This window comes from Symphalangus syndactylus, chromosome 11 (assembly GCF_028878055.3).
Source record: "Symphalangus syndactylus isolate Jambi chromosome 11, NHGRI_mSymSyn1-v2.1_pri, whole genome shotgun sequence".
Taxonomy (NCBI): domain Eukaryota; kingdom Metazoa; phylum Chordata; class Mammalia; order Primates; family Hylobatidae; genus Symphalangus; species Symphalangus syndactylus.
The window spans coordinates 20385925-20404396 of NC_072433.2; the positions used below are offsets into that span (position 1 = coordinate 20385925).

General features: G+C 39.6%; 1 protein-coding gene across 10 annotated transcripts in view; it reads right to left on the reverse strand.

Moving 5' to 3' along the window:
* The window catches only part of HYDIN (HYDIN axonemal central pair apparatus protein), a 491920-nt gene that overhangs the window by 253123 nt on the left and 220325 nt on the right, over positions 1 to 18472 (reverse strand). For 9 of the 10 annotated variants that reach the window (XM_055298612.2, XM_063611543.1, XM_055298611.2 and 6 more), the window contains 3 exons: positions 15488 to 15555; positions 3666 to 3901; positions 1299 to 1399 (listed from right to left, as the gene is read on the reverse strand). In XM_055298612.2, coding sequence (XP_055154587.2) covers positions 1299 to 1399; positions 3666 to 3901; positions 15488 to 15555 — 405 coding nt within the window. Of the gene's footprint in view, positions 1 to 1298; positions 1400 to 3665; positions 3902 to 15487; positions 15556 to 15648; positions 15767 to 18472 lie in introns of those variants that run through there. The other variant, XM_063611545.1, reaches the window with a different exon arrangement.

Sequence of the window (18472 nt, forward strand, 5' to 3'; positions counted from 1 at the left end):
AATGGAAGTTGTCTGTTGACCCAGTGACTTTCTTAAAGCTAATCCTTTACTGCCTGAAATATTGTGACTGAGAGGGCTTATACTACTTGACTTGGGTCACAGAATATAAGTAGAAAACTCATAGCCTCTTTAGACCTTTGTTTTTTAAATTTAGAATTTCCTATTGATAGCTGTAGGGAAAGGGGCTGGAAGGTATCCGAATAAGCCTGCATAGACAAGAAATGCAGGACTAGACTGAAAGGCAAACCTGGGCATAGAAAGGACCACATTAGGGTTTTTACTGTTTGTAAAAAAAGGAAAAAATTAGGTCTTGAAGGAATAGTAAGTAGGTCACAGTGGGAACCCTAATTTAAGTTATTTCTGCACTGCTATTTATCTTCATCCAAGCCCATGACACGTGAAATGGTGTCAATTACTAACTCCCCACCAACCAGCACATCTGCCCCATCTTTAAAGTGTATGTCTTCTTAAGATTCACAAGACATCTGAATTCCAGAGATTGACATATTAGCATGATTATCAGTTTTACTAAGTCATTTTCTCTATTTCCTATATATAGCATTTGCATACATACAACTTAAAGTCCCAGATCTGGACACTGATTGCTTTGGGAAGAGTGTGGCCGCAGGATTTTACTTGGGATCACATCGTTATTAGTCGATGACACCACCACCCTCATCAGCACTACTGCAATGACTGTGGCCTGGTCAAAAACACACAGTCAACAAACGGCTGAGCCAGGATTTTAACCCGGCTGCCTCCCTCAAAAAGAGAGAGGAGTTGGAGATGGTTCTGAGGAGTATACATTGTTAAAGACGAGCCTCATCTTGGGGGCCCACTCCAAGCCTGAAATTCAAGTCACAGCAACAGTGTCCCGGGGCAGGGACCTCTTGGCTCTACGGATCTTCCACTGCAGGACTGACAGCAACACCTTCCTGTTGCGTAACTCTGGAGCACTATGTTGAAAGATGAAAATAAAAACGAGCAGCTCTTCACCTCTTCCTGCTAAAACCTTTCTGGTTACATACTTTGAAAGTCAAATCCGTTAGAGAAGGTCTGACCCGTTTCTTCACTATTCTTAGGATTCTCTGCCTAAACTCTACGAAACACACACACTTCTTATCTCCACCAAAGGTGCTTTAGAAACACTTGCTGCTTTGTCATTTGAATGTCAGATTCAACTTCCCTTCCCAGGAAGGCAGTGTGCTTGGGTTGGCAGGCGAGCTGCCTTCTGGGAGGCAGCCCATTACTGGAGGCTCAGGGGAGACTTGGGAGAAGAGCAAGCTGGGGAGCGATACCTTGCTGTAATTAAGAGCGCCAGCACCTCTTCTCCGATGCCCTCCACGTCCACCACCAGTGCCAGCTCGTATTTCTGCACAGTATTGGAGCATAAGGTCACCTGGAAAGAAAAAGGTGACAAGTTGCTCTTCTAAAAAGCACGTTCCCTCTATGTGGGGGAGAGAAGCCCCCGAAGGACTATGCTGATCAGAGTGGTTTCTAAGTGCTTTATGGATATATAGCATTTTACATTTTTAGTTGAACAAGTTACATTGTGGGGTCAGGGCATGCTGAGTGTTTTCAAAGGCCAGGGTAGAAACCAAATGGCTTTTAGTACAATGGCTTTGCTCATTTCTGAGGAGGTTTTGTCAAAGAAGCCACATACCAGAAACCAAATGGCTTTTAGTACAATGGCTTTGCTCATTTCTGAGGAGGTTTTGTCAAAGAAACCACATCGTTCATGGGAAAAATGAGCATGAACGATGAGCCATATCAAACCAACTTTAATTACTGCAATTTAAATTGTTTCCTACCTCTGGGCTATATGAATTATGAAAATGTAATATACTAGTAAAACACTATAGCACAAGTTCTCTTACAGTAAAATAAGTGGAAATAACCATGTCAGTTCCAGAAAGTGGTGTAAGAAATCGGTTAGTCTGCTTTACCAAAATCTTGCCCACACCATCCCACATTCTTTTTTTTTCTTTTTTTTTTTTTTTTTTTTTGAGACGGAGTCTTGCTCTGTCGCCCAGGCTGGAGTGCAGTGGCACAATCTTTGGCTCACTTGCAAGCTCCGCCTCCCGGGTTCACGCCATTCTCCTGCCTCAGCCTCTCCGAATAGCTGGGACTACAGGCGCCCGCCACCACGCCCAGCTAATTTTTTGTATTTTTAGTAGAGACGGGGTTTCACCGTGGTCTCGATCTCCTGACCTCGTGATCCGCCCGCCTCGGCCTCCCAAAGTGCTGGGATTACAAGCGTGAGCCACCGCGCCCGGCCCATCTCACATTCTTTATTACAGCAGAAAATAGAAAGTTTCAAAGAAAGGTCTATTTGAGGACAATAGAACATGGTCAAAACATAAACAGATTTCAGAACTCATTGGTACTTAGATTCCAATTCTAGCAAGTTGGAGTTAAGCAGTAATGAATTGCACAGACTATTTAAGAAGTTTAGCAGTTGCTAGGGGAGACTGAGGGTCAAGGGAGGCTGTTGGGGGGCTCAGAACATTTTACCATGTGTTTTTATTTCCTGCTGTGAAGCTGTACATTTAGGCTTTCAGAAGCCTTGCTACGATTTTTAATTGCTTCAAAATTATGTGTACTGGAAGAGATAGTTGCAAGTCTAGAAAACAGCTTCTGGCATAGGTTAAGGCTTTTCTATTTATAAATTATGTATCTGGTACTAATTAAAATGTTTTCAGTTGCAGAGGGAATCACTGGATGCAAATTTGAGTCCACACAGACCTGGCTGAAGTACAGATCAGGAGGGAAAACTGGAGCTTGGAGAAAGCTTTTCCAAATATAAAGGAAAAATAAAGTGAAGATGAAGTCATTGATTTGGAAAGAAACAGAGAATCCTAGTGTGACTGTAACCCCCTGTTTATATAACTGGGCTGTGGCTAGAAGGAAGAACAAGTAGTTTTGGCAGAAGGCTGCTAGCAAGACGCTATGTCTTTTAAAATCTTCCTGCGATATCTGGGAAGCAACAACAACAACAACAACAAACAACAACAGCAAAAGAAAAGAGGGAAGACAGTTAAGGGTGAAATAATTCCACTGGTGGCACTGTGAGGCGATAACCAAGGCAAAGCACTATCCTGATTGCAGACAAAACATGGAAGGATGAGTATTCCTCAGGATGAGGAAGCCGAATTCTCATGGCTTTTCTTGCGGAACTCAAGATAAGGTGCTGTTAGTGATATCACATCCACAGCCACCATGAATGAAGCCCAGATTCGGATTACAAAGCTGAATAAACCGGATATCATCTTTGGCATAAGTGTGGCTATTTATTGGTATCTAAAGGATCTGAGTCTGAAGGAAAGATAAACCTAAGTATCAATAAGTTGTGAAATCTGTTTATATTAGTACCGCTGGGTGTACTGTCTGGATAGCAGTGGCTTCACTGGAAATGCCTAGAACCCACTCTTCTGGTGAAGGCAATGCATCTAGATTAAGGTAAAGCCACTGGCGCAGTGCCCATTGCTTTGCCCAATGTATTTGTGTCTGGTTTATTTCCTTATAGGCCCACGTTTCCCTGTAAATTGACAGGCACCCCCTCCTACTGACACTGGACATACTAGAGCAAACCCTAGATGAGGGCCCGTGGCTATTTTGAAGGCTCAGCTGCTTAGCTGTGTGTGCAGGAAGGCCATGCACTTTACCCTGATAGCAGCAAATCCCTGGGGGCGAATGGTGCCACAGTCAGGAGTGATGGTGAATTCTTTTGGTTTCACTGAGGATATTTCTTTCTTGGTCCAAGACGGTCTTTTGTAGTCTGCATGCTGCTCACAATATGAAATGCTTTTACGGCCAAGGCCATCCCCAGGGACACGCAGTTTGAAAGTCATGGGGATCAGAGAGGTATTATTGAGGGAACATATCAAGGTATGAGGAAACCCTGGAAAACAAAATATGATATGAGAAATAAAAGCCCCTCCAACACCTCCCTTGACCCTCAATCTCCCCTAGCAACTGCTAAGCTTCTTGAATGAACTGTCTGTACAATTCATTACTACTTAACTCCAACTTGCCCTAAATATTATTTTTATTGTTTCATTCCATCAATAAATACATTTTCTTAATTAACGTATCTATTCTTTCATTTATGCATTCACTCAATGAATATTTACTATGCATTTACTATGTGGGAGATTAAACACCACATATAAAACAAGCCCCTTGATTGCCATCAGGCCCTTCCGGGGAGGCAGCCTCTGTTAGTAGTTTGCTGAGTAGTCTTGCAGAAGTATATTTTGCATTTATTTCTTACACAAAAACATACATTTTTACATGGAATCATGCTTGCTCTTTTTATTTGCCAGTGGGTAAAAGAAAAAGCCTGCACGGTTTTGCCCGCTGAGTGACCCAGAGCTTGCCAAGACATGATAGAGTGTGTCCTAGACCTGTCTGGGGATCATGCTCTTAGGGCTGATGACACAGTATCAAAAAATAGCCTTTCCCAAGAGAGACTTTACCAACTGCTTTAGAGCCAGCCAGAGACTAACACCTGGCTTTTACCTCTCTTAGACAAAGCTGCTTTGTCACTGCATCCAGCATCGTTCCGTGAGACTCCTCTCTTAAGAGATGTGGACCTTTCTTGCTTGGCAAGCAATACACTAAGCTCTGATTTTCTTTCTTTCTTCTTTCTCTTCTTTCTTTTCTTTTCTTTCCCCTTCCTTCCTTCCTTCCTTCCTTCCTTCCTTCCTTCCTTCCTTCCTTCCTTCCTCCCTCCCTCCCTCCCTTCCTTCTCTTCCTTCCTTCTCTTCCTTCCCTTCCCCTTCCTTCCTTCCTTCCTTCCTTCCTTCCCTCCTTCCTTCCTTCCTTCCTTCCTTCTCTCTCTCTCTCTCTTTCTTTCTTTCTTTCTTGAGACAGAGTCTTGCTCTGTCTTCCAGGCTGAAGCATAGTGGTACAATCTTAACTCACCTCAACCTCCACCTCCCAGGTTCAAGTGATTCTCCTGCCTCAGCCTCCTGAGTAGCTGGGATTACAGGTGTGGGCCACCATGCACCACCACGCCCATCCAATTTTTGTATTTTTAGTAGAGACGGGGTTTCACCATGTTGGCCAGGCTGGTCTCGAACTCTTGACCTCAGGTGATCCACCTGCCTCAGCTTCCCAAAGTGCTGAGATTACAGGCGTGAGCAACAGTGCCCGGCCACTAAACTCTGATTTTCGATTCCCTAGGTAGCTATTGTATCTGATACCACTTTCAGAAGAAGAAGAATAATCTATAGATACAGGAGAACAAAAATGCATATTTCTACTGGATGGAAATGCTACTCTTCTACCTTGAACTCTGCTGTAATAAAACGTACTTGGTCTCTTGGAGTAATGACTGTTGCTGTCAGGGCTATTTTGAGTTGATCTACTTCTGCCTCATGTCTCAGCTTTTGTCTACACATTAGGCCACTGGAGGAAACACATTCATGTATCCTTTGTGATAACACACCTGCCAACCTACTTGGAAGATATCTTTCATGCAAAAAGAACTGTGAGATTGAGTGCACTTGAAGGGTTATTCTTGGAAATTCCAGAGGAACTGCTTGGAAGGCAGCTTCACAATCATGCTACATGTGACTTTCCTGGACTTACCAAATAACGACTCTGGAAACTGTAGATGGCTTAGCCTTATTTGATCTGACCATTTGTGAGTTAGATGATCTGTGAATGTGGAGCGTATTATGGAAAGTGGGTTTTATAAAGATTCATGCGGTCTTCCAAACCATTGCCCAGACTGCTTCCTTAAAGCCAGAACTTTTTCACAGAATAAAGCCAATTATGACCTCCTAGTTACAACAATTTCTTGTACTAGTACCTGTAATATCCCATATTGCTGTCAAGAAGCCTAAAGGAAGGGGATGCTGATTTGTTAAAGACTGAAGGTCGTTAATAAGAATGTTATTCCTAGGTTTCTAGTTGCAACCAATCCTAATACTATTCTATCTACAGTTCCACCTGAATGCAAGTACTTTACAGTTGTAGACCTCTATGCTCCCTTTTGTAGTGTCTAGTAGATAAAAAGTCAATATTTATTTGCCTTCTCTTCAAATAATTAACAACATAATTGCATGGAATGTCTCAAGGATTCACAGAGGCACCTGATCTTTCTCCCAATACTTGTACAATGATTTAAAATACAACATTCTCAAGAGATTCAATTCTCCTTCAAGATGCTTATTTTCACCTGACCTAAAAAGCCCTAAGTAGCAGAAACTAGCAGCGGAAGATCACAAGGCTGTAAAGGAAAAATTACAGTTCTTTAAAAATACAGTATATTATTTGGAACATGACGTCTCTACTAAAGAATGAACCCTATTTAATGAGAGTATTAAATTGATTCATCAACATGCAGGACAAAACGCTAAATTATAATTGAGAGACTTTGGGGGATTCATGGAATATTTTAGACAACGGATTCTTTATTTTTCTAGTAAAGTAAAAATCTACACAAAGCAAAGGGAACTGTGTTGGCAGATCATTATGCAAATCAGGTGGCATTTTTGTCATTGTCCATAGAAATAATTCAGAATATGAGAGATCAATAAGCACATACATCCAACTCATTTTGGACATAGAAAATTTAGCCTCAGATTTAGAAAACAAATGTTGCCTAAAATTGGGAACCTCTGTTTATTCCAATGGTCTCCGGAATACCAACTATGCCCCCAAATCCAAGTGGTCTTTGACAAAAATGTTTTATCATATGTAAAACATCACCACCATAGAAGAGAGGAAATAATCTCTGAATAAGAATCAATGGGAAAATTTCTCCTCTGTAGCTGGGGATGTGGCTGGCTCCTGCCTCACATCCTGCTACCACATCCAGAAACATTGTACAAGCAGGATGTGAGTCTCTGGAATATATGTGGATTAGGCCCAGCTCACAAAGTTCAGAATATGTGCTTGTAACTGTAAATTCTTTGGATGGGTTTGAGCCTTTCTGTACAGAAAGACCACTGCTGTTACTGTGACTAAGAAATTGTAGACTATAATTTTCCCACCTGGGGAATGTTACCTTACACTACAAGAGTTAAAAAGAATTTTATAGTGTGTTGGCCCTTTGATGAAAAATTTCACAATCTTTGGGAAATGTAGAGCATAAAAATAGTATTATTGATCTTAAGTTGGCCCAGTTCTCTGAGGTTCTGAGTTCCTTGATGAAGAGTTTTACCTTTAGCTCTGATGGCCATCAGATCTGATTAGCTCCCTCTGTAACTCATAGACTATTCACTTTATGAAATAATAACTAGAAGATCCATGTGATTACAAGTATTTCATCAATTTGGGTCAATCTTGCTTCATGCAGACATAACAAAATATTGTGAGAACCAGCTCATCTATAAGTTTAAGAAGGCTTCCCTAAAATACCACCCTCAGAAGCCCTCCCCTCTTTCTAACTGAAGAATGAGTACCCTGAAAAATACACCAATGAAGGTCTTCTTCAGAGCCTTCTAACAACTGACCTTGCAGTTAAATTATGAGGTGGACCTCTGAGGAAAAAGATGCCCATAGAAGCTAAACTATTGGCTGAAGACGTGTTGAAAAATACTCTCACTGGGGATCTTAAATAGAGGTTTTCTAAAAAAACAGAAAAAACCTTCAGAAGCAGATGACCTTCAGAAATAGACTGCTATTTCAAGTCCCTCAGAACAAGCAGACTTTACCCACAGTAGATAGCTTCTGCTCAAGACTGATGGGATGAGATTTTGTTAGATGCCTGACGTTACTGATTCTCACACTCTCCCTTGTGTGCTTTTGTTTTTCATCATTTTGCCATATTACTCCTTGTTTACTGTCTTAAGGTTATACAATTTTGATACACCCTGTGATGTCTCCTTACTGTTATCGACAACTTGTTTTGGGCATGCTTTGCTCACACCTACTATGATCTCTTCTGCCAACCTTTCTAAGATCATTCTGTGACCATTACAATCCGGTTTTGCTCCTGACTCCCTGCTTTACACCCTCCTAAGGTCAACTTAGATATTTCTCCTTGAGCTACATACTGCCAGTTTATATCAGTGCCATAGAAGAGACACCGGTAATGCATCTTTTGATGCTTTATCTGAACAACTCTGTCCCCAAATCCCAGACAGGTTATCATATTTTGTAATAACTTCTCTGTCCACATTATTCAATGGCCGAGTTCAATAAATGCTTGGAGGTTTTCAAACTCATTCTCATTCAACACATCCTTGTATCTCCTGAAAAATAGTGGGTTTGCAGATATTTACCTGGGCCTTTATTGTATCAGCTAGCATGCCAGTTGTTACTTGGTCCATTTATTCTTTAACCCATCCAAGGATTCATCTATGCCTCAATGTTCCTTCAAAGACAATCACCACCCAATTCTATTATCTGACTCTCTCATGCTACTGCAGCTGTAGTCAACAGAACTAATTATTGGGTATGTCATCCAACATCCAATCCTACCATCAAGAATCTTTATAGCCATAGAAATTTTAGAAACCAACATATAGTACTATTACCCACCACCCACCTATCACAACATCATCAATTTCAACAGTCCCTGATGCAAAATCCATATTTTCACCACCAAGCAAATAAATGCCACATCTCCAACACTAATCTATAACAGACTCCTTTTTAGGAATGGAACTTAGTGTCAATACAGGGATAATACTGTCAACTTTAGTTAGCTTAATGTATTCCCCACTATATTAGCCTCTGCAAACCTTTTTAAACCCCACATAATATGTCCATAATTCTGAAATAACTAAAATATTCCTCCAATTCTTGGCTTACTCCTGGAACGATCACTTTGACTTTTGCATCAGGAACTATATGCATCCCTATTAGTCTTTCATTCCTGAGCTAATAACAAGCTTATGCTCATCTGTCTCATTAACACCTCCCTACTTGCACATGTGGGGTAATAATTAGAAAGTTTTAAATGTGGCCAGGCACAGTGGCTCACACCTGTAATCCCAGCACTTGGGAGGCAGAGGCAGGTGGATCACCTGAGGTCAGGAGTTCAAGACCAGCCTGGCCAACATGGTGAAACCCTGTCTCTACAAAGAATATTAAAAAATTAGCCAGGTGTGGTGGTAGGCGCCTGTAATCCCAGCTACTCGGGAGGCTGAGGCAGGAGAATTGCTTGCTCCAGAGGTGGAGATTGCAGTGAGCCAACATGGTGCCACTGCACTCCAGCCTGGGCAACAGAGACTCCGTCTCAAAAAAAAAAAAAAAAAAAAGAAAGTTTCAAATGCCTCTCCACATCCTCCGGTGCCACCATGCTTCTTTGTGAAGAGTCTGATTGATGAGAGACCAATTCACCTGGGGAAATAATGGTACTTTGTTGGAGTCATGAGGCTTCAATTGTGGGGGTCATATAATTGGAAATTAACACAAAATTGCCCCACGCTTTGGCTGATGCAGTGCAGACTCCAGAAGCAAAGTAGCCTAAATCCACTGACCCATGTGGTTTTGAAAACCAGACTGCCTTAGATTTCCTGTTGGCAAGCCCAAAGTTACGTTATTGCTGACATTTCCTGCCACAATACAGAGAAGATTAAAGAATTTATAACATTCATAGCTAAACTAAAATAAAAGATAACTTGGGTTTTGAAGGTGGATTAAGTTGGTTTTTGAGATAAGCTTCCATGTCTCAGGTTTGGGAAATCTTGGGGATCACGGTTCTGCAGTGTCTTCTGGCCTCTTGCATAGCTGCTATATCATCAAATGGTTCAATAAGATATTATACAACAAAAGAAAAGTAAATTGTTTCTAATTTTCAGTTAAGCTAATTACCAAAACTTTCAGCTGAACCAGCTATGAGGAACAGCTGTTGATTTTTATTTCTATAGCTCAAGGAAACTATGGATAAATTACCCAATGACAATCTTTCCCACGTCCTAATAAAGGAGGCCCAAATGGAAGACGGTTAAGGGAAAAAAACCTATCTAACCTTGGAGCATGCGTACCTGGTTTTGTGTGAGCCAGGGCTCCCTAACATCAAAAATCCGATTCTAGATCTGATGGAGAATAATGTTATCAGTGTCATTGTTTTGAAAATGAATAAGAGCCTTTAAATTGACACACAGGTTATTCTTTAAATGGACACACAGGTTATTTTCTTATTTGGCATACAGCATATAGGAAAAGGAGGTGATGATATGAGAGTTCTGGCAAACAGGAAGAGGAAGTGGAAAGGCTACTCCTTTTGTCTCAGTGGAGTGTGGGAAGGGGAAGAATAACAGAGTGGCCAGATGTGTACATTATGGCATCTGCCTTACAGGCCAGAATCTCAGGGATAGGGTGGCTAAATAGGTTGAGGGAATGTTGGAAGCAAAGGGACTTCTGCCTGGCTTTCTTGTTGGGAATCTCAGAGCAGACCACTTCACAGAATATTCTCATACCTGCCTGGGGCAGCTAACTCAGGATAAAAATGGTATGCTTAGGCTGAAAGGGAATCTTAGTACTCAAGGATCTCTCAGTTCCTGTGTGGCTGGAGAAGGACCCAGGCATTATACATGGACACATGGCACCCTTCCTCCCACTCATGGTTCTGGAAGGTAGCTGGGTTGAGAACAGTGAACTTGCCATGGGTCTGCAACGGGGCTGCCATAGCAAAAGGCCAGGCAACCATACCTCAATGGCTATGAAGGCAGAAGAGAGATTCGCTTAACACTGTCCAATGGAAATACAATGCAAAACACAAATAGGTGACATTAATTTTAACAACATAATGTATTTAACCCAACATGTCAGAAATATCATTTCAACGTGTAATCAATAGTATTTTACACTTACAGCACATCTCAGTGTGCTCAGTAGCTTCATGGGGGAAGCACAGGTCTGGCTCTAGGGGGAATGGAGTCAGTGGAAGCCAAGTCGGTGTTGGCTCTGCTGGAGCCGAAAGGACAAGCCATCAGTGTTCCCGCAATACCTCACTGGATATGGGCGCCACGGGTAAGTGGTTAGCTAGATGAGGCACCCACATGCCAGTGTCTCAATGCCCCCCAACTCCTGCCATGCTTGCTTGGTAGTGTGGGAACACATGAGAAATACTAGTTGGTTTATAAAAAAATACTTAAATTTTCTTCACAAAAAACATCTAAGATGATTGAGATTAAGCACCTTTTAATAGGTCTTTCATAGACCTTCTATTCTGTTTATACACTTACCAATTAATACATGTCTATTCATCTATTTTGCCAATTTTTCTATTGCATAATTTCACTTTTCCTCATGGATTAGCAGGAGTTAGTTTCACGTATTCTGAAGGTTCACGTATTCTGATTTTAATACTTTGCCTATTATTTATGTTGCAAGCATTGTCTTTTTACTGTGTTCATGAAATCTTTTTGTTTGGAAATTTGCTTAATGTTAGGGAGCCACACTTACTAACCATTTTCTTTATGGCTTTTGCATTGGGCATCTTGTTTAAGACCTTCACACTTGCTATCATATAAACATAACCACCTATATTTTCTCCTGATATTTTAAAAAGTTTGTTTTTCATGGTTAGCTGTTTAATAGATCTGAGATTTTTTTCTGTGAAAGATGTGAGGTAAAAGTCTAACTTTTCTATTATTTCCAATGGATAACCAATTGTTTCTTTGCCTTTTCTGAAGCAGCCCATGCCTCCACTGATCTGAAATTTCACATTGAGCATGTGTAAATTCCCCTGTAGTCATAGCTTTGTTTCTATTAGTCTATTTGCCTATGCTTTAAAGTACATTATAATATCTGATAAAGTCCACAGTCACTGGTCTTTGTTTCAAAAATTTATTGGCTCTTTCTGTGAATTTTTCACCAGGGAATTAACCAATTATCTTCTTCCTGTAGTGTCTGCACATTTATTGTTAGGTTATTATATAGTTTTATAATATTTTTCTATTATATTTTCTAGTTAATCATTGCTGATGTATTTAAAAATCTACTTTTAAATAATATTTTGCTTGAATATCTTGCTAAACTCTTATTAGTTCTAATGGCTTGTCAGTTAATTACCACAGTTTTTCTAGGCAGAGAATAATACATTCTATAAACCATGATAGTTTTGTTTTTTTCTTTTCAACTACTTATCTTTTATTTCCTTTTATTTTCTTATCACAATGGCTTAGACCTCCAGAACAATGTTATATGATAGCTTGAGAATAGTTTTTTGCTTTTTGTTTTTTTGTCTCTGAAAATGAATCAGAATGCTTTCAATATTAAATTGTAATATCTCGGTCCCCAGAATAGTGTCTAGAACATAGCTAAACTAATATTACTAAATGTATGTTACTAAATGAATAAAGGTCCCCATTAAATACATTTTCCCACTATAGGTTTTTTCTATTTTTCATTCATCATATTAAGGAATTTCCCTCCTACTCTTAGTTTTCTAAGAATTTTTATTTTTAATTATGAATGACTGTTGGATTCTGTGGAATATTTTTCTCAGCATGAACTGAGATGATATAAATTGTGGTAAATTACATGAATGGATTTCCTGTTATTAAACTATTTTTGGATTTCTGGGATAAATTCTACTTGGTCATGATGTAATTTTAAAAATGCATCTCTATGCATGTGACTTGCTAATGCTTTAAAATCAATGTTCATAAGAGAGATGGGTCTATATTTTTCTTTTCTTGTGTTGTTTTACTGTGAATATATTTGTCTCCTAAAATGAGTTAATAGCTTTCTACATTTTTCTGTGATGTGAGATACATCCATTCTTCACCATTTGGTAGAACTCACTTGTAAAGCTGTTTGACCTAGTGTCTTTTCTTCAGGGGTAGATATTTGACTTCTTTTTCAGTATATTCTATGATTTTTTTTTTATTCAGGTTTTCTACTCCTTGTGGTAATTTTAATAACATATATTTTCCCCCAACTCATCCATTTCTCCTATTTTTTAAAGAAGTTGTATATAGCATTCTCTTATCTGTTTTTACTGCCTTAAATAACTGCACTTGTATTTCTTTCCTGGTTCCTAATGAGAGTTATGAGGGTTTTTTTGTTGTTGTTTATTTGTTTTATAGAGACAGGGTCTTGCTCTTTTGCTTAGGCTAGAGTGCAGTGGTGCAATCACAGCTCACTGCAGCCTCCAACTCCTGGGCTCAAGAGATCCTCCTGCTTCAGCCTCTTAGGTAGCTGGGGCCACAGGTATGTACCACTACACTCAGCTGATTGTTTTATTTTTTTGTAGAGATGGGGTCTTGCTACGTTGCCTGGGGTCTTGAACTCCTGGGCTCAAGCAATCCTCCCGCCTCGCCCTCCCAAAGTGCCGGGATTATAGATGTGAGCCACTATGCCTGGCTGATTCTTTTTTTTTTGAGACGGAGTCTCACTGTCGCCCAGGCTGGAGTGCAGTGGCGTGATCTCCGCTCACTGCAGGCTCCACCCCCTGGGGTTCACGCCATTCTCCTGCTCAGCCTCCCGCGTAGCTGGGATTACAAGGGCCCGCCACCTCGCCCGGCTAATTTTTTGTATTTTTAGTAGAGACGGGGTTTCACCGTGTTAGCCAGGATGGTCTCGATCTCCTGACCTCGTGATCCGCCTGCCTCGGCCTCCCAAAGTGCTGGGATTACAGGCGTGAGCCACTGTGCCTGGCCGCCTGGCTGATTCTTAATTGATGTTGCCCAGATTTGCTAAGTTACAGCAAAATTGCCGGTTATCTCCCACTATCCTTTTCCTTCTTCTGGAAGTAACGAAATCCCTAAGTTTTGGTTGTGAATGTGGCCAACCAGAATGAGGCTGTATTTCCTAGCCTTATGTGCAGCTTGGTTGTGGCCACACAACTAAGTACTCACCATTGGGATATAACCATATATGGTGTGTACAACTTCTAGGAAGCGTCCTTAAAAGGAAGGGGTGTACCCTTTCCCTGTCTCTTCCTCCTTTCTGCTGGCTGGAATGTGAGTATGATGGCTTAGGTTAGGGCAGAAATCTTGACCAAGACATAGAAGCTACATGCTACCTATGATGGAGCCACAGAATTGAAGGAGCATCCAGCTGCACACTATAAGGACAAATGTTTTTCTTCAGTTTAGAAATTCTCAGCCACCATCTCTTCAAATATTGCTCTTTGGCCATTTTCATTCTTTCTCCATCTAGAATTTCTATTAGATACAAGTTAGAACTTTTAAACTTGTAAACTTAGAACTTTTATCTATTAGATACAAGTTAGAACTTTTAAACTTGTAAACTTAGAACTTGTATCTATTAGATACAAGTTAGTTAGTTAGTTAGAACTTTTAAATCCTATTTTCCATGTCCCTTTATTTCCCTTTCATATAGTTTAACTCTTTTGCTTTCAGTGCTACATTCTGGATGAATTTCTCAACGTTAGTTACCTGTCAATATATAAGTTTTATGCCTGACTGTCAGTGTTTGGGGTGCTCAAGTGGAGGAGACAGGTAGGTCATGGAGGAGTCTCACAATTTATGATGCTGACTTGTACTTAGTTCCTTGTTATCAATACAATACTCCTACTCTCAGCTACACCTGGCGTCCAGCAATCCATAAATCCTTTGGCTCATCCACTTCATGTATAAATGTCTAGTCTTATGCCACTGTGGGAGAGGCATAGTTGCCAAGCTGTGTAGAATAAGGGTAGGTAATGGATGGAGATTGAACAGCCGCATCTAGGATGTACAACTCATGCTGCATCTAAGGATCATGCAAAAGGAACATATCAAATGTTCAAAATAAATATATTTATTTTTAAATTACAGAGCTACCATAAAACTCTTTAGACAGTGAGGATAATTTCTTATAAACAAAGTCTGTCTCATAGGTATATTTAAGAGAGTGACTACACTCTGCCAAATAAATACTACTTTGAGTATCTTTACCAATTTTTTTTTATCTTATCACAATCTGGCTTCTGCTGCCACCACTGTTAAAATTGTAACTAGAAATCACTAGTGACCTCTACTACTCAACTTGGAGCACATTAAATGAAGTTATTCATGTTAGAAGCAGCCCCATTTATAAAAATCAATACCTGCACTTTAAAAGCCCTGTGTCTGTGATATATTTATGGTCATTGGTACTCGCTGGAAACTGTAGATACTTCAAAGCAGAAGAGCATTTTGAGGAAATCAGTGGCATCTTGGGGACAGGCTTCTCCTTTACCATATTCTATTGAAATGTACTATATTAGGGGCCATGATGTTTTTTAAGGGTCTGACTTCTAGATAAAAGAGTTTTAGATATTCTTGGAGCTCAATAATGGGCTTACCACTGGTATATAGCATTTACATTAACATTTCAGAGCTGAACTATACAGTAGATTCCAAACAATGAATCAGTATAAGATTTCTTGGCAGTAACTGACTTGGGATGGTTATGTGGACTCTGTTTTCTTATGCAGGGCAATCAGATATAGGGCACATGTTCTGAATGTCCTTGTGCTGGACTTCGTATTCCAGTGCTGTGGAAGGGAGGTTCTTTGTAAACCTTCCTCCTCACACGTAGAGAAAAGGAATCCTATTCAATTTCTAATTTAAAATGGAAAATTACTCACCAAAGGAAACATCACCAAAGTGCAGAGCCGGAACATTAAAATGGAAGGTAGGTCCAATGACACAGCCTCTGGAAGGAAGAATACAAGGGGGGAGAGGGAGAGAATCCAGTGAATCAGAGTCACAATCAGGAAGTGGGGCAAGGATAAGTACAAAACCATACCTTGACATTATGTCAATTATAGTATCCAGGATTTAAAGAAATGATGACATGATGGTCTATCACAGTGGTTCTTAAAATTCTTTTTCATGATTCAAACCATGGGTTTTGACAAACAATGCTGTGGTTATTATCTTATTTCTACCAGTGAATAGGTGAGAGGCAGAGCAGACGGATCACCAAACAAGGGCACAAAATGTTGTTATTTTGAAAGAGACACATATCATGTAAAGTTATTAATGTGTCAAGAAATAAAAATTATAGGCCTAATCATGTAATACACATCAAAGACTATCATTCATACTAGTAATCCCTGTCCATGCTTTCATATAAACTGTTCCAATTCCACTCCTACCACTGTGACATTCCTACCACTGTGACATTCACTCACTGTGATGTTGGCCAGCCACTTTATCTCTATCAGCTTCTGTTTCTCTTCCTCATGTATAAAAGAGAGGACTGGACTAGGTGACACTGAATGACTCTTTACTCTAAATGTTGGTCTATTTCTCTCTCAGTGTAAGGCTTCATGATCTTGGAGAGGTGCTGTAGCTTAAAATAAATAATAGAGAGATTCTATGACTTCTAGCTTAGAAGGTATTGTAGATAGAATAATGGCTCCCAGAGATATCCATGTCCTAATTCCCAGAACCTATGAATATATTAGGTTACATGGCAAAGAGGAATTAAGGTAGCAGATGGAATTAGGGTTGCTAATTAACTGAATTTCAGATGAGGAGATTATCCTGTCTTATCCTAGTAGGCCCATTGTAATCACAAGGGTGATTTTAAAAATAGAGGAAAGAGACAGAAGAAGAGGTCAGAGTGCTGCAATCTGAGAACTCAACTTGGCTTTGAACACAGAAGAAGGAAACTTTGAACACAGAAGAAGGAATCCAGGAATGTGAGCAGCCTCAGAAAGTCAGAAAAGGTTAGGAAATGGGTTCCCCTCTAGAGCCTTCAGAAGGAAACACAGCCCTGCCAACAATGATTTTAGCCCAGCTAGACCTGCATTAAGTCTATAAAACTGTAAAATATTAAATATGTGTTGTTTGAAGCTACTAAATTTGTGATAATTTGTTACAACAGCAAAAGAAAACTAATCTATTCAGTTATCTTGTTTACCTTCAGAGCAATAATATTTTTCTCCATGATCCATGTCTTTATCTGTAGGCCAAAAGTAAGAACTGAAAAGTATTCCATCTGTGTGGCAAAACTTTTAAATGTTATAGACAGACGGATACCAGAAAACACACTAAGCAAGAATCTTCTAATTCACCAAGCTCCAGATGTTGTGTGTGTCATACCATGCAGAATATGTTGGTGCCTTAGTGATACTTCCAGTTGCTTCAGCTCTTACTATAATGTGATGAGAGGTTGTTGTAAGCCTGGGAGGAATGGCCACAGCAAAGACTCACTGCAACAAGTTTCAGGTCTAACTTTCTCATGAGCATTTACTACATCTCATGCTAATGACCTGAAGTGATTTTAAAGGGAGTGGTTGGGACTCAGCCAGGAATTAGGATCCAGTTGAGAATGAAGTCAACAAACAGGCCAACAGGCTATATGCCTCACTTGAAAAGAAGCTTTTAGGGACCAAAGTAACAAATAGATCAAAAGTGTCTGACATGCACAAGATGCTAAAGAAAGTAGGAAAGAAGTTTAAAAAATTTACACAAAGCAGACATTTAATCAATGCAGAAGTTTAAACAACCAGAGATACATGACACTTGTTCAAAGGCACATGTAACTGAGGGAATTGTGGCTGAACCATCCCATCTGGACTTAGATATGGTCACATTAATTCTCACAGGGATTCAGAATGTTAGGACAATCTATGCCAAGGTTGTGCCGTAAATCAATGCAGGGGTCTGTTAAAACTATAATTTGAAAGACAAGAGAGAATGATTCAGTTATTACAATATGTAAGTGAGACAAGTTGAATACAAAATGTATCCGTGCTATGGTTCAAACTTTATAAAATCACGTACATAAAAATAGGAGGGAAGAAAATTGCTTGTGGGTAATTTTAAAAATCACACTAATTTTACAGTGTTGTTTATCCAACCACTGAAAATATTGTGTTATATAACTGGAAGAGTAAATAGAAAGAGTGAAAGTATAATATTTGTTATGATCTTTCAAGGTATACTAGCTAAAATACTAGCTTATGCAGTATTGAGAAATGAGTACCTGGCAATAAAAAAGTAAGAAACAAAATTCCAGAACCTACGATATTAACTTTATAGACATTTCCTGGGCTACAAGGCCAGAGAAAATATTTCTGACAAAGTAAAATAACAAGTCAAGTCAGTGTTAATGTGTGGTGCTGAGAACAGATGATGTATTATACATGCATTTTTACCCTTTATGAATAGATATTTATTCATGACACTAGATTTTTAGCAGGTTTTAAAAATTATTGTTAGTGGTTTGAAATGCTACAAACCTCTAACAATGCAACATTATTGGACAAATGAAACACTGAGCTTTAAAGGAAGTGAACTGAGGAAGAAATTTACGTAAGTCTATTTCTCTTAGCAATTAATCATGAGTTTGGTGATAAATCCCCATAAAGGTTCTTTCCATAGTCAGGTTTTGTTGAAAGAAACTAGAAATGAACATCCAAAATCAAGAAGTAGCATGTGAATTTTGGTAAATGGAAATGTCCAGAAGATAGAACAAGAGGCTTACCCTCCACAGAGCAGGTGGAGTACTAACTAGTCCAAGTTCACTTGTGAGCAGATTCCTGGGAGATCCCTAAATCCTATTATTCCCAGTGGAAAACCCAAGTACACCTTAAACCTATTTAGACATTGCAAGTGAC